Source organism: Haemorhous mexicanus, chromosome 9 (assembly GCF_027477595.1).
Source record: "Haemorhous mexicanus isolate bHaeMex1 chromosome 9, bHaeMex1.pri, whole genome shotgun sequence".
Lineage (NCBI taxonomy): Eukaryota > Metazoa > Chordata > Aves > Passeriformes > Fringillidae > Haemorhous > Haemorhous mexicanus.
In genome coordinates, this window is record NC_082349.1 from 18,769,676 (window position 1) to 18,786,391 (window position 16,716).

The 16,716-nt window shown below is 37.6% G+C and overlaps 1 protein-coding gene across 1 annotated transcript in view; it reads right to left on the reverse strand.

Annotated features, from left to right (window-relative positions):
- Window positions 1-236: 236 nt before the first annotated feature.
- PLPPR5 (phospholipid phosphatase related 5) overlaps window positions 237-16,716 on the reverse strand; it is a 45,073-nt gene continuing 28,593 nt past the window's right edge. Inside the window, exons 4-6 of the mRNA XM_059854312.1 lie at window positions 12,290-12,466; window positions 10,684-10,803; window positions 237-2,442 (exon numbers count right to left, since the gene is read on the reverse strand). Of these exons, the coding sequence (XP_059710295.1) occupies window positions 2,410-2,442; window positions 10,684-10,803; window positions 12,290-12,466 (330 nt within the window). The 3' untranslated portion in view covers window positions 237-2,409. The remainder of the gene's footprint in view (window positions 2,443-10,683; window positions 10,804-12,289; window positions 12,467-16,716) is intronic.

The window sequence follows — 16,716 nt, forward strand, 5'->3', positions numbered from 1 at the left end:
ACATTCTGGGGACAGTCCTTTCCCAACATGCTGAGGACTCTGCAACACAGCTAGTCCTCTCATGCTTCTCAAGTTCACTAGAACCACTTCTAAGGGTAGGCCCTTAACTGTGGGGATTCCTGGTTAATTGTGAGAATATGTTACAAATGCAATTCACATAAAATCACAATTTCATTACATACACATCATCAACCAAAATATATGTAAGGCAGACACTTAAAAAAATACACTACATATGAATGAAAAATTATTTTATTTAAAAATACATTATACAGCAGAGTGTCTCTCTTTTTGTTTTCTCACTGCTGGTTCACAGAGATAGTATGATATTTTTAACCCAAATATTTGACTGGGAAAGATCCTGAGAAAGAGACCAGTTACAAGCTGATGATATACAGTACACTGAAAAAGAGTCATCTCTTTTAACATAAAAGAATCTCTTGGTAATCTTATAAATCAGATATAAAAAATGCAGATTTGCTACCATGCAAAAATGAGTGAACATTTCATTTAAATCTGCACACAGAGAAATCATTAGTACCTTGGAACCTAACTAGCTAGACTAAGAGCAGGGTAAGTGAGTTTAACACGGTGATACAAACTTTGGATCTACTACAATTTTGTAAACACAGTTGATAGTCTAATAAAGGTGGATTTTCAATCACCTAAATAACCTAGCTGTAGCTAAGGACTCTATTCTATGTCTTTTCTCCCCATAGATAGATTTCTTCAATCTCTTCATTCTCAGCTTAGCACAATGACTTCGTGGCATATGCTCTATTGCACTCAGAGACGACTTGGCCTTGCCCTGTTTGCCAAGCACTCTTTAGGTAGTTGTATTTTAGTGAAAGCAGAGGTTAAAACATAAAGTAAAAGCAGGCATTACCTGATGACTATGTGAGAATGCATTAAAATTCATCATAGAAAAAATATACCTGATTCTACATCCTTGTGTTTCAAAACATACTCTAACAATGATTAATGCACAGGAAATACACTGAACTCTGGAAAATTTAAGGCCTAAAATGCTCAAGAGCCTGCACTGACCAACAGCAATCTCAATAGTTCTCTGGTGCTAGCATTTTATCAGCTCTTGCCAGGGGGAGACTGTCTGGCACATGTTAAGAATGTCTTCAGTATTCACAATATTCAGATCCATTTGGTGCTCAATTTTTATAGGACAACTTCACTATGACTAGTCAGCAAGGCTGTTCCAAAGGGGGGGGCTTATTCTGAATATTCACAGCAATAACAGAGATACGGTAACATCGGCTGATGTTGAAGAAAAATCAGTTTGTCAACATCATGCAGGCTGGCAGAGGATTTTTTTTTTCTTTTTTTTTTTAAGAATATGAGCCTCAAAAACAGACATAAAAAGCTTTGTAGAGAGAAAGTCTGCCTGTCCTGGTCACTTAGGCTGAAAAAAAAATTAATTGAGCCATTTTGGTTTTTCCATGAGTTTTCCATGAAAATGGAGAGTGGAAACTCAGATGAACTTTTTTCACCAAGCTGGTGACCCTCTTCTTATCTTAGCACCCATTCTCCCAGCATAGTATCAGGGAGTACAAAAACCATGAGAAGATGCAGGCTGCCTTGAGTAATTTGTTTAAATGATTTATGAATAGCACGGCTGCCCATCAGATATGCTAAGCTAAGAACAGAGCCCTTAACCTTTCATGGGATATCATTAGTAATAAAGAATATATCAAAGATCAAACTCTCTAAATTATTCTCACTTCTTTTAACCTAGATACATATATGTCATCCAAGACATTCAAGAACTACAAAACAACAATTCAACTACAATTATGTCAGGAAAATATCCAAATAAATAAACTTTTAATTATGATACAATACTTATTACAGTAAAAATTGGCATTTTTTTCTCTTCAAAAGCAGAAGCACCAGTCTTACATATAACATACTGTTTGAATGATATCTTACATGGAATACAGCGTAATACAATGTGCAAACAGCATTTTCATACAGAACATAATATTTGTCTAGTTTTTATACACTGAAATTGCCTCAAATGGAAACAAGTTCATGCTGAATTAAAAATGTAGATTTTAAAAATCAAAGTTAAATCAAAATACAAAGTACTGTTGGAATAGGTACATGAACCATTGAAAACAATGAGAAGCCAAAATAGAGGGTAATGTCAGATAATTAGTGCTCAGTTTGTCCCATTCCATCATAAAAGTAAACAGTTAATATTTTCGCTAGAAAGTAAAGTGACGTTCTAATATTTAAGAATTCTTCAAAATGTTGGTATCATTTTAGTGATGTAAAAATCAAGTCAGAAATAGGACTTCTAAAAATTTCTTATTTTTGATACACTGCAAATATCATGAGTGGGCTGTGAAAAGAGATGAAGTCCAGTGGAGTGAATATACATCAGCGTCAACATCATGTGACTTCTGCAAAGGCCGTGATGTGGTTCTACGAGTTAAAGGAAAAACAAAGAGATAAAAACCACAAAACCACACAGACAGACAGCAGTCACTACTGTGAAAACTTTTGCCTCCTGCCCTTGGGCAGCCTTGTACTTGGAGACTATAGAAGGATGGTGTAAATAAAACTGATTTTCACTGCAGTGCTCTCACTCACTCCCATAACAATTCTTAACTGCTGAAAGACTGCATAGGGGAGTATGCTGAACAAAGCAATTATGTGTGATGGTTCGATTACACTTTAATTTCAGATGGCTTTTGTTTGTCTTAAATTAAGTTTAATTTTAAATTACATGTAAATAATTGAGTTAGCTTTAGTTATATTGCTATGTTATTCATAATTAAAAACAAAATTCCTAGAAATTAAAATGACAGTTTCTGACAGATTACAATACTCTATTTCAGTGTAAATACAATTTTAATATTCATTTTTTAAAGATTTTCTTCTCCCCATGAGCTCAATGGCACTGAATCAAGTCACAAAATGCTTGAAATCAAGTGGCATTAGGCAGTTAAGAACTCATATTCAATATTTTTTTTCAGAATCACCAGTGTCCAGTTGCAATCTAAGAACATTTTCCACTTTCCCTCAGTGAGACAATTCTTAGGAACACTGAGATGTTTATTGGAACACAAATATTCCATGTGCAACTCTAAACCCTGCAGCATCCCGAAGAGCTTGGCTACTTTTTCATACTCGAACCTAAGCAAGTGACTCTGCAAACACCTGAAGGGGAAAGCAACCACAGGGTGTTCAGCAGGATCCAGGGGAAGTGTGTTTCCCTTTGGGCACACTGTACCCTTGACTGCCACCATTTCTTACAAAACATGCACTGGTGAAATTAGTAAAGGGAACCTTGATGTTTAGCCATGTGTTTGTTCCCAAGCTCAAAAATGTACAGAGGGTAAAACACAAAGCAAAGAACTGCAATTTTTTTTTTCATCACTTTGCCTCCTTGGGCAGATAAACTCAGAAGAGAGGAGATGTGAGCTGAAGAGGAGGGAAATGTGGATAACCTGGGGAGAGTGGGACCTCCCACTTTTTGCTTAAGGGAAGTCTTTCAGAAAATCTCTTATCACACAGCATAAAAAATGCTGGAGAGAAACAATGTCCACCAAGTAAAGTTTCTATTTCTCAGTTATTCTTTAAACTGCCTGAATATCTGTCTATCAGTCTGAGCAGGGGGAGATAGGCAGGTGTCTTTGCTTTTTCACATTAGAGAGAGGAAATTAGAAATGCTTTTGATTGGAGAGCTGCCCCCTTTGCCCCCATCTCGAAGCCAGGCTGGCAGCTTTGCTCTCTCTCACTGTGCCATAACTGTACTGTGTGCAGGGGGAGAAGCTCTCTTCCACCTCCTCTACAATATGCTTTTAGCACTAGCAATGTTCTTGCTGTATTTTATGACAGCTTTCATAAAAGAATACTACTTAACAGCAAGCATCTATGTATATTCTTCCCCAAAACAGAATTTATGTATTTTAAATAAACAACAATTATTAAACCATGGCCAGATTTTTTTAAAAAGCATTAGAAAAAGAAGAGTGCAACTTTCTATGAAAACGTTTTTCAGTAAAAACTAGTAAAAAATGTTACTGCTCGCAGTTTTTTATTCTGCAGAAGAAATGCAAAATCAAACTTCCTAAATTAGAAAAAAAATCATCTCCATTTTATTTGGCTGGCCAAATTCTGTTTTGAGTACAATACAGTGGGCAACTCAATGACTCTGGAGGTGCTGTGAGGCTATGATGACATTTTCTTCATATTATTTACTTTATTTTCTTTATTTAGACCTCAAAAGTCATCCTGTCAACTTAAACTATCCTCAGTCTAAAATTATTCACTTTTTTTTGTAAGATGGTTTAAAAATGAGGAATTGGAGGGAAAAAAATAATTTCTCTTTATTTCAATCAATTCTTTCAAGTCCTGCTATGTGCCATCTCTAAGTGACACACATTTGTCTGTGATGCAGAGAACCAAATGCTCTTTCATGTGGCATTAATTCAAGAGTGGATAATGATTATTTAGGGAAAGGAAAATGTGGTTCACACTCCTGCCAGCTATACTTCCAAAATGAGCAGGTCACCACCCTGGGAAGACAAGCAGAGAATGGGATATAATAACAACACAGAAGAAAATCCTCCTTCCTCAATAAGCCCTCAAAGAGAACTGCTAAGCTGCTGATCATGAACCTATTGATTTGGACCCTTACTGAAGGCCTGTCAATTCATTTCCAATGGACTCGGCAGGGTGATGCATAACTAGGTCAAAACTAATCACTTGCTGACGGCAAGAATCACTGATACAGATTCATGCAGCTGTCTGGTTACTCGTGCTTTTTCATGCTTCTCTCTCAGGCAAAACTACAAATAAGCCTTGCTGACACTCTGCAGAAAAAAACCCAAACAAACGGCATCCCTCTGAAATAACTACACTTCAACTCTTTGAATTCTGCTTAGATTTGCTGTGACAAGGGTCAGGGTGAGATACTAACTACTGTCAGCAAACAGATTCACACAGATGCAGGAAGACAAGCAAAACACCATGCATGAGACCTCAGCTTCTCCAATTCCATGGGAATTTTTTTTCCCTAAGTTTCCCAAAAGAATCAGAAATGCTGAGGGTCTGCTCACTGGCAGCAGTCTCACAGACAGGCAGATCAGTGTTTGAATCATCCCTTCTAAGAGGACAGTACCAGGCTGGGGAGCAAAGCATGCATCATTACTGTGCTCTCACACCACTAGCAAAAAAGGTAAAGCCAAGGGCTAAGCCTTGAGTGCAGGTTTCTGGGGGAAATGATCCATAACTGTAGAACTTTTGTTAGGTTTAATTAATTTCTATTGATAAGCAATGCTATAATGTCCAAGCATTGCAAAAATTTATTAACTGTGATTTGCAGTTTTCACTATATATATAATAAATATTTTTATCTTTTTTAAATTTTTTTTCTTATCAATACAATTAGAAACATTCAAAAATAGTCATCATCCTAAAAAAATTATTCCCTTTTTGAAAACAGGACTTTGTAAAATTGTTTGTAATTTTTCCCACAGTAGAGTTTGTTAAATAGAAAAATACTACTGTAGTACCTTAGGCAAATAATAATTGATCAAACAATAACAACGTTATCATGCAGCTCTCTGCTTTTACTGGAGCAATGAGTTCCGGAGCAGCAGGACGCCCCGAGGCGGCAGTGCCCCGCAGCCTGCACGGAAGGCGGGCGGGGCAGCGCCCCTGCCCTGGCGCGGTCGCGGTGCGGGGCTGCGCACACACGTTACTGCCTTGGAGCAGGGGGCTCCGGCCCCGACAGCCACGAGAACAGCCTAAGGATGCGCGCTTGGAGGGAGCGTCCTTGCAAAGCATCTTCTTGACTGCGACTAATGCCTCGATTCTGCAACACCTACAACATGCACGTTTGAGGAGGTCACACTGAATATATTGTTCCACTTCCCATGTTTAAGTATTTGTTTATCTGAGCATTAGATGTAGTGATCACCGTTTGCATTCAATCAGAAATAATTCTTGTACAATCCCCCAGAAGCAGATTTCATGAGAAGAGTAGGACATGAATACAAATTCAAACATCTGACATTGAAACAAAACTGCTAAAAAACAATTTTTTACCAGCTGACTGTCCTGGGTATGTTTGTGGTAAGTGTGTGAAGCAATGTTGTACTGTATCTCCTTTAACAGACTGTATTATCAAGAGAGAATGATTACGCCAAAAATTGCCTATAAGCTGATGTAAGCACATGGGCTCTCATGAAACCATCCTGGAGAAAGAAGTATGGACACCTACGGAGGCTTCTGGACATCAAGCACTACAGTATTTGGAGAACTCCCAACTAAAACATTTTGAAGCAACAGAAATGGACACAACCTTCTCCCCCATCTGCCCGTAGTATGATGAACTAAAGCATCTTTGTGTTTTGCTTTTAGCTGTGAGCTCAGTGAGCAGTGATCTCCCTGGAGAGCTGCAGAGAGCAGGCCAGGCTCCCTAGGCCATGGTGCTGTGTGCACACCAGGGCACATAGCAATTGAATACTTGGTACCAACATGCTTAAGACCAAGAAAAAAACAGTAACACAGAGATTTAAAATTTTCTGACATTGTGTGTTCTGTGTCTCAAGAGGAATCAAGATGGAGTAAATAGAAAAAACAATACTCCTTAAATTCTGAAGAGGAAGTCTTAAAAACACTAGCATAATTCATTGCAATATCTACACTTACTATTGCTAAAATGTTTTATCAGCATCATTGCCTTTGGCACATACACAATAGAACAATAATTACTGTGTCAAAGTCAAGAAGATTTCTGAGACAGCTAACCCTGATAGTCACTAAAAACCGATATGATGGGCAACAAGAATGTCACATATTGCAGAGGAATTCCAAATCCTCATGACTATTAAAAGTTGGAATTGGCAGGAGAGAGCACATAATCTCTCTCTTCTAAGTTCAGTCATGCTGGATAGTTAGTCCTACAGGGCAGTGTAAGAAACTTCACTGAACAAGGAACAGTGACAGTGTTTGGGAAGGTTTGGGCACTGCTGACAGAAGTAGCAGTATGAAGGAATGCCAAGCAGAACCCTGGGAATAAATGCAATTTAGCTGTCAAACAGGGCACTGCCAAGAACCCACTGTGCAAATAAGTAGTACTAAATAGCTACAGAAAGCACAGATAATCACACACAGTAATTATCTCACAGGAGATGAACCATGGTGCATCTCCTAACTCAACACTTCCTTCTGAAGCCTATCTCAGTATTCTATCTACTGCCTCCATTAGTCCTGAAATGCTTCATGTTGTATTTGTATTTGATTTTTTCAAAGCTAGAATACTTATAAAAAATAAATAAGACTAGCAGAATCATAAGCTACTACATGATGGGTAGGAGATCTCTGTAAGCCCTGGCCAATTTCAGGCGACTTTTGCATGAAAAAATGTCTGTCTCCCCTGAAACAGGAAACATAATTTGTGACTGCACTTGGATAAAGCTGAATCTCCAAACTCTTCCAGGTACTATCCAGAATATCCCCATTTCTCAGTAACTCCTGAAAAAGAACAGAACTCTCTAATCTTGACTGTGGTAGGATGAGAGCTTCCTCTCTGTAGTAGACTGCCAGCTAACTGAAACACCAACTGTCTTGTAAGAGATGAAGAAGGTCAGAGACAGAACAGAAAAAAAAACAGATGGGTGAGTGATGAGGTTTCTTGGCTTTCATTCCTTTCATTAATTCTGAGGATGATTATAGTTAAGGTAAAAGCACTAAGTCTGCACTGCTGAGCCTGCTCTCACAAGGATTGCTCAAGGAGACACTGTAACTACACCTTATTTGACTGCACGGTCACCTGTGCAGAACAGCTAAATCATCTGCATGCACCACAATGCAACAGAAGTGCCATGCAAAGAGTGATCTAACCTTGTCACTAAGCAGCAGCAGCTCAATTCAGAGTATCACAAGAACTTATGCCTGTTTAAGTGCACTTCAAACATAGCCAGACCTCCACCGGAACTCAGAGTGGCAGCACGGTGAGCATGCCAGGAGCATTTGTTCTCCATGGAGAAAGCACTGGAATAGCAAGCAGCAGACCTGGAAACAGCAAAGTAATGTTCTTCCAGGTCTGTATGATGCATCATGTGCTTACTCATTTACAGGTGAATTTATTACAAAATGTCCTATCTGGCAGACATTTCTAATGAAGTCATTCTTTAAGGCAGGAGTTTTTAATTGCTTGATCCCAGATACCTACATAGTTACTGGTTTTAAGTACCAGTCACATAGCTGCACTGCTTCCAGCTTGCACTGCCTAAGCCTTTGATAACTTCAGACAGTTAGGATTTCTGCTACTCCCTGAAGCTAATTTCTGACAGTATCCTGTCTTTACAGGAACTTGTAGAGACTGAAAACAAAAGAAAAGAGTTTAAAAATAAGCAAAATGTAAATCTGTGTGCATTCTGAAATGTAGCAAAAAGTAACTAATGTCTAAAGGAGGAAGAGGCAAATAGCACACAAATTATTTAGCATCACTCTCTCTCCTGGGGAAAGCAAATAATGTAAAATAAGAAGGGAGTTAAAAAGGAAAGACTAGTTCAAGAATTCTTGTAGCAGTGGTAGTTAATTGAGAATACACAACTTAATTTAGAACCTTAGTTCCCTGAAGTACTGTTCTTAATTCCTTTTATTTAACAAGGTCTGTCTTCTATCTAAAACTATAGATTAAACAAAAAAAAAACATTTAAAAAAAGGTAAAAATATCCATAGAAACTCAAAACCTAAAGCACTCACATGTAAGTAACTTCTAAATCAATTATTTGCTAATTCAATTTTAGACTTTTTGGAAGTGGAAACAGAAGAAAGCATTCCCAAGCAATTAGCAAAGTCTTCACCTTATTGTCCTTGCATCCCATCCTCTCTGTCTGAAAAGGAGAAAAGCTTTGCAACACAGAAAAAGATGGGACCTCAACAAGTGGTATCACTTTGTGGTCAGTCCCCAGTTTAAATAAAACTAATCTCTAGAGGGAAGCTGCATGACAGCAAACAGCTACTGCCATAACAATATGGGTTCAGAAGAAAAGAAGCTCATTGATGTAACAGAGTCCAGGGCAGATCACAAATGGCAGTGGTTATCATCCAGTAGAGCTAACATTCCTCTTGCCACCATCCTCCCACACTCTCCCATAGCTTTCCTCACAGCATCTCAAACTAGGCCAAGTCTCAGGAAAAGAACATCGTTGATCATGAGTGTGAGGTTCTCAAACCAGGCAGAAACATGAAGTTAACATGAAGTCTTTATCCTCAGGAAAATTAAAAATTTCAATATCCAGAGAACGTATATGTATTACCTACGATGGCTTTTGAGCCACAGGAATGACTTCTATTGCATGAGAGCCTAGCACGTAAATAAAACATGTTCTATTTAATGTGGTATGTTCCAGGCCAGCTGACAGCTTGTTTTGTTTTGACATTTTACAGAAAGTTTACTGAATGGATTATTTTGAAGATTCATCATCTAAATGCTTGTTCAAGCAAATGAGACTCTGACCTCCTTACAACATGTATCAGCAGAAGTAGCTTAGACATATTTGGTTCAAAAAAGGCAAGTTAGACCATTCTGAAAAGAAATCTTCTTTTCCTTCAAGGCAAGGAATAAAATTTCCAGGACTAGCAGAAATTCTTCCTAAAAAAAACTTCCACCACATTCAAGTAAGACAGATTGGGAAACCTTTCTTATGTTGAACATGGAAAAAAATTATCACAATTAATCTGGAATTAAAATAATACCACAGAAAAATACTTTTGGTGCCCTACTCAGTGTAGAATTGTTTGTCATCTTCAAATATGGGAATAACCCAATAGATTTTAATCAATTATGACAGATACAGTCATTAGAAAAAGTAAACCTTCCTTTAAGCTTTGTATTACTAGTTCAAAGTTTCCCCTTGGTAAAAATGTCTAAAATATTTTCTGCATTTGGTTATGCTATCTATTTCAGTAGTTTTTTGCTCATAAAGTTAGACAATCTTACCTAACACATAGTACAATACCATCTTCCAAAAATATAAATGGTTATCGCAGTAAACTAAAATACATTTTATTGTGATACTCAAGCAAAACATCTTGGCATACCCAGGAGACTCTCACTAGCATGTTCTAGTCTAAAATCCCACGTGCTCTGACAAGTGATCATGGGGTTAGTGCAGTTATTGTATGGCCCATTGCTCCTCTCTCTTCCAAGTGTGTACCCTGTCCTGGGGCTAGCATGTGTCTGATGACAGAAGCCCCTCAGCTGACCCAGAATGGACTGCACCCCATGCTCTACACCAGGTTGAGGACATACTACAAATAAATAGGATAAATGCCACTTGTACCTGAATTGCAAAGCTCCTTGGGCCAGGGGTTAGACTTTCTTTCTAAGCATTCTAAGAACTTTCTATGTTCTGTGGACTATCAGGCAGAGTATTAATCACATTTACTTGAGGAACACAAAGGGAGAGGGTCTCAGATCTACTCAGCCTGACTCCATGGGCTTAGCAGCAGCTACAGCAGTGAAATGACAACCTGAAGAGTCTCCCAAGGTGTGTCACTGAATTTAATTCTTTCCTTTTCACTAACATGTTTCTTTATTTTAAATCCGATTACCTTGGTACTCTTGTCAGGATAGTTTGTGATCATCCTTCCAGGAAAGCTACTTTTTATTTAACTGATTTTTAAAAAGTCAGACATTACCTTTTCTAAAGGGCTTTCTACTCTGGGTATGCTGATCATGGGCATCTGGGTCAGGTTATCCAGATGAGAATGTTCATGTTCTGGCTGACGTCCTCTGAAGTTATTTACCACACAAACAACCTAGAAGGGATTTGAAGATAAACGGAATACCTAAGGAACAACTCCTTTTTTCAAGCTTTGATCCTGACAATTATCATTAGGCAGAAATGACAGCAGCTTTAGTCACAGCTTTACAGTAGAAACACTGAAATGCAAAGTTCATGTTTTACAGAAAATCCTTAATTAATATTTCAAGACAAACGACTTTCAAGTGATTTTTTTGGTGCATGCATCATTTGAGAACCAAAGAAACCTCTTATCCCTAAGAAAATCCATTACTGAAGCTGCACAATAGAACATCAATTATTATCAATCTCATGAAGAGATGTCTTGCAGCATCACATGGCATTAACCTTTAACTCCTGGGAAGGCCAGTGCCATTTCAGTTTTGATCAGCAAAGACTTCCTCAAATGAAGAGTAAGAAAGGGAATAAGAAGGCAAGGACCATGTCCAAGTCTGAACATAACTTCAAACCTGCTCAAGGCAGCAGATTCTCACACAGGGACTTCGTCATGTGATGTGTAACAGTTTGTGCTTCTACTAATTGCAGCACTCAGCAGAGCAGTAATTTTTGCCAACTGCATTTTCTTCAAAACACAACTAAACTTGATGTCATGCTACTGGACACCTTGTGTAGAAAGGAACATTTGGAATTGCAAGCAGATGTATTTTAAAGGAGACTTGCAGCTACCCTTTCACTCTGGAGGAGTGAAAACACCCAGCCCAGCCATCCCTGGAAGGGTTCTCAGCCAAGCCATGCTTTCAGATCCTAGATCTTGAGACCAAGACCCTGTGATCCAAGAGTCAAGCTCAAAAGTGTTTTCATGGGGGAAGACTTCAAAGGTGTTATTTAGTACTATTACAAGCTGCCAGGCAGACAAACCTACAGGCATTAAACAGCAGTGACTGTTCTATTCTATAGTCTTGCACTGCAGATATTAGTGAAGGTGATTAATAGATCAGAAACAGTTTTCTGACACAGACAGTAGTCATTGGCAACTGCAATTAACTATCTGGTTTTGGAACACAGCTCCAGAAAAGGAAAAGGCTTAACAGAGATTTTTTGATACAGAATAATATGAAATTTCAACATAAACTTGAACCACTATGAAAAAAATTCATTAGAGTTATTGGAAAGCCAGAAAAACAAATGCTACCTATTCTCTGATCAGTGTAGGTACCACTACATCGAATTTAATACTTAATCCATGAAATCATAACTATGTGTTATTCTGAGGAATATACACTTCCTGCAAGTGGGCCTTGCTGCATAAATTACTGTTTGAAATGCTACAATCTGGTTTATATGGAAGTCAAAAGAGATAAGTGGATCAGTCCTTTTTTGACTTCCCATTTCTGAGTGTATGTAAATACTACTAAGGAAACTGATGACTAATTAAAAAAAACTAAGAAACATGTCTTTTGTTATTTAGTTTTTTGAAGGCTTTTTTAGAGACTTATACATTGATATTTTTTCAAACAGAAATGACACAGACACACACTTACCAAAAATACTGCTATAGATATTCCAATTACAAATCCTGCTATTACATCCGACCAGTGATTTCGATACTCTGCTACTCTGTTGATTCCAGTAAGGAAGGCCAAGCACATTAAACCCAAACACAGAACAGGTTTTGCAAGCCTTGTTCCTCTGGCTTTCACTGTGTTGGTGATATACATCTGAAAATTAGAAAGGAAGAAAGTGTAAGACTGATGGATGTCTCCCCCTAATTGGTGAATAAAAGCTTTATATTTTACTTGAATAGACTATGTGTATTTGGTGCTTTTTTTTCCTGGAGTGGGGGAGGGTGTAAAGAAACTAGGAGGCAGAGCCGTAGATAAAGTCATCACACCCATTTCCTAGGGATAAAGAAAAAGAATCAGACCATCCAGAAAAACTGCATTTTACATGAACCTGAAAAGCCTACAGAAAGTCAGACAAATTGGGCAATCCTATCTGATTACTCTCAGTCTGTGTATTTATTTGTTAATGCGTAGAAGTAAAGAGACTGATTTTTCACTGGGGAGTGTTGACAGTAACAGAAAAAATATTTACCCTGAAGTACCATTAGCACTATTACAAACTGCCAAGCAGAGTAAGAAAGGAAATACATAAAGACCTTGTTTTTATTTGCAAAAGCCTTTCTTCCTTATACATCACTTCTTAACATGACTAATTAGTGATTTGTCAATAATCAGTGAAAAGGTAAAAAAAGTGTCAAAGAGCAGTGAAAATTGAACTGAATGCCAACATCTACTTTCATAAATATAGTTTCAAGCAGTGAATATAATAATAGTTTCAACCAGTGCTGAACTATTACAACCCCGTGCTTCACACAAACCAATCTAAATGCTGCAGGTTTTATGCATCAAACTGAGAAATCCATTTGTCCTGCTGCAGTCTAATTTTCCTTGTGCAATACTACTGAATTAAAAGCAGTGCCTGATAACAGAGCAGCTCTTTTGCCCTAAGAGTGCATTAGTGACTACCAGGTTTAACCCAGCACTTTCCAAGCTCTGATGAGCCAACAGAAGAAATTAATACCAAATATTTGATTTTCCATTTTCTAGAATCTTGGCATTAAGACTGCTTGCAACACCCCTCCTCCCCACCCTCAAAAAAAATTATACTTCAGCTAATAAGATTTTTGACAAAAAAAGTTTCTACTCTCTGCAGAAGATATTTCTGTAATTAAACAACTGAAACCCAAAATCTTCAAATTTTTAACAGGACTTAAGTTTTTGAGCAGAAGAATGTGAGTATTTCCTCCAGGGTTTCACTGGCAATTCCAATTTCATAATGCCATCACTTTGGACTGCAAAGGAAAACAGATGAGTCTGCATTGAAGAACCAGTACTACTTCTCTGGCCAACATAAGGGCAGTCCTTTAAGTTTGTCTGGGGATTTTTTGTACTGTCTGAAACTTTGGTGGAATTTACTAGGGAATCAGTTTACAAAGTGCTGCAATAATCCAGCCACGAAGGAGTTTAGAAAGTGTGGTTATAGTTACAATAAGTTATGTGAAGAAGTAGTGGTCAGTGCTTGTCTAAAACAAGTAACATCTAACAGCAATTTCGTTCAAAACACTAGAGAAAGATCCATGGCTTAGAGGATGAAACAAAGCTTGACCTTGAAATAACATCAGAGAGGTGCAACTCACAAACCTTCAGTGTACTTTATTTGATGAACAGGAAACTAGTAGAAAGATTTCCACTAATTCAGACAAAGCAAAGGTTTGGAAAAAAGAGTTTTGGGGTTTATCTTCAATCTACATTCTCCTCTCTTCTTCCTAGACCATTTCAGAAACCGTTGATTTTTTTTGCTGATTATTCTTTTATCTTAGCTCCTTGCACTTTTGCAGACTATCATCAGTGAGCTACTCTTACCATGAGGGAAGGTGATGAGAGAACTACAACTTGAATATCCAGCTTTTTAGCCCCACTGGTTTTCTCTGAGCTATAGACAGAGTACTGCATACTGAATTAATTCAGCAACCATCTATTTTAGTGAGTCTCATTGTTCTACTGGATACTACCACCATAATCAACATTCACACTATGTGTGAGGACAGCTGGTGCTAGGAAAAACACTGGATTATTTTTAATACACAGTAAGAAAATCAAATTTCAAATACAGCTTGGGTGAAGTTGACACAGGGGAATTAGAAGAAGCTAGCCTGCATTTAATTCTGTATTGTGTTATATTAAATTGAAATGACTACTGAGAAGGAAAAACTTGCTTAAGGCAGGTCATGGTGACACATTTCACTTATCTCTAACAACTGGTCATTGCCCAAGAAGCTTATCTCAATTTTTAATAAGAAAAAACACATTATAGTACGAACACTTGATTCTGCAGTACTTCAATCAAGTTTCTACATATTTAATACAAAGCTGAACCCAAAAAATGCTCTGCATAAAATTCTCTGAATGTTTTTACAACCAAGCATGTCCTTCAAATCCCTCAAAGCACTGAGGAAAAGCAAACACAGATTCATGCTGTGCCTCACATGAGCAGAGACCTCCATTTGCCAAGTCCCCTCCTTCTATGAATAGTCATGGTTGTCATGCCCAGCTCCTTATTCAAAATAACCTGAGGGTTCTGCCAGCATAGGTACCATATCTATGTTTTCTTTAAAGAACAGGTACTAATCATGTAAGGAACAGCATTATATTACAATACAAGAGAATCAATAAAAACATGCCAAACTTTCCTGAAACACTGAGACAAAAAGTCTGTATTTGCAAAACTTTATATAGCAAATATAGCCTCCTCCAAGGCAGTATTCATAGATATCCATTTTTAAACTTGGCCTCTTGCAGCTCTAATATAATATATTAATTATATTAATCAAGTAACCTGATTTACACTAAGAATAAAATACAGTTATGCAGCTGTTTTATTCTTGATTCTAGTGGAAAAACTATAAACCACCACACTCAGTAATTGACAAAGAATAAACAACCTGAAAAGATGACAGGATGACACTCACTTTTAATAAATATTAAATGCAGTATCAACAAAGGAAAATAGCTCAATGATTTAAAACATTAGTAGGAGTGAATGACAGTATAACTTTCTACAGGGATAAAGATGTTTACTGAACAACTTCATCTCCATTCCCTTTAAGAACAAAAACTGGGGGAGGAGTTTTCTAATGAAAGAAAACTTTTACATTAGTCAACAGCAAGACAAGCAGCAGAGATTTTGTATGTAAGGTCAAGGATTGATCAGTAGTTAGAATTAATATAGGCTGCACATTCTCCTGCAACATCAGAACTGTAGTGAATCTTCTCTCAAAGAATTTCTGCTATTGCTGATCCTTCTTCCTGAAATCAGATTTTAGTATTAAAAGATATAGAGCTGTCACCAGTAAGCAGACACAGGCAGAGTCATGTAAGGAAGTGGAATGTTACCTGATTGCACAATATAACAATATTTACTATATTTTCAGGAAAACACAAACATTTGACCTTCAGTCTTCAAGATACTGGAAGTGAAGCTTACAAATTGAAAGAAAACCTTTAACTGAAGCAGGTTTGAAAATATGAATTTGAAAGAAATTATCACCATCACCACCAAAGACAAAGCAAGCTACCTGTGAAGTTTTGATGTGACTGGCTCAGGCCACAGTGTAAGGAACAATCACAGCCTTGGCATTTAGCTTGTACTGAGAAAGTACTTCAAAAGTGTCAGGCTGCAAGTCTCACGTGAAGTTCATCCTAAATCTAGCACAAATAAAATAATTCCAAAACATGTTAAGAAAAGAACAGGAGCTGTATGTAAAGTGCAGGACAAAGTGGATTCCTGGGCTATGCTGCAAGCTCTTTCTAGGCATCTTTCAGCTATCTTTAGGCCCACCCACACCAACATCTATGCACACAAACACAGGTGTAACAGGTCTCAGAATCCCATTTTAGCTACACTGGAGCTACACATCAGGCTGGGTATTCCAGCCAGGAGGGAAGATAATTTTTCTTGCTGATTTCATCAGCCTGGGGCCCAGGGATGCAGGTAAGATGATCCCTTCTGCATCCACCATTTAATTTCTCCCTGATTTAGATGGCTTGGGAGACTGACAAAGATCAGTCTACCAGTGGGCAGTGAATAATGACTCATAAGGCAACAAGAAGAGTGAGGAAGAAATCATTACAAAGGCACCCAATCCAGGCAGCACTTGAAACATAAATTATCTCGTGTTTTCTTTTGCTTTTTCAATGGACTAGAATTAAAGAAATTATCTTGAACTATTTAAGTAATATAAGTAATGTTATAAATGTTTTACTCAAGGAATTTTCAATATTCATCAGACCTACAAGAAAAGAGACACTCATACCAAAAAAGCTGAAAAAATAGTGGGCTTTTGTAGTCTAGAAACAGGTTCAGTATTTAGTTAGAATTCAGTTTAACAATGCAAAAATCTTTTCAG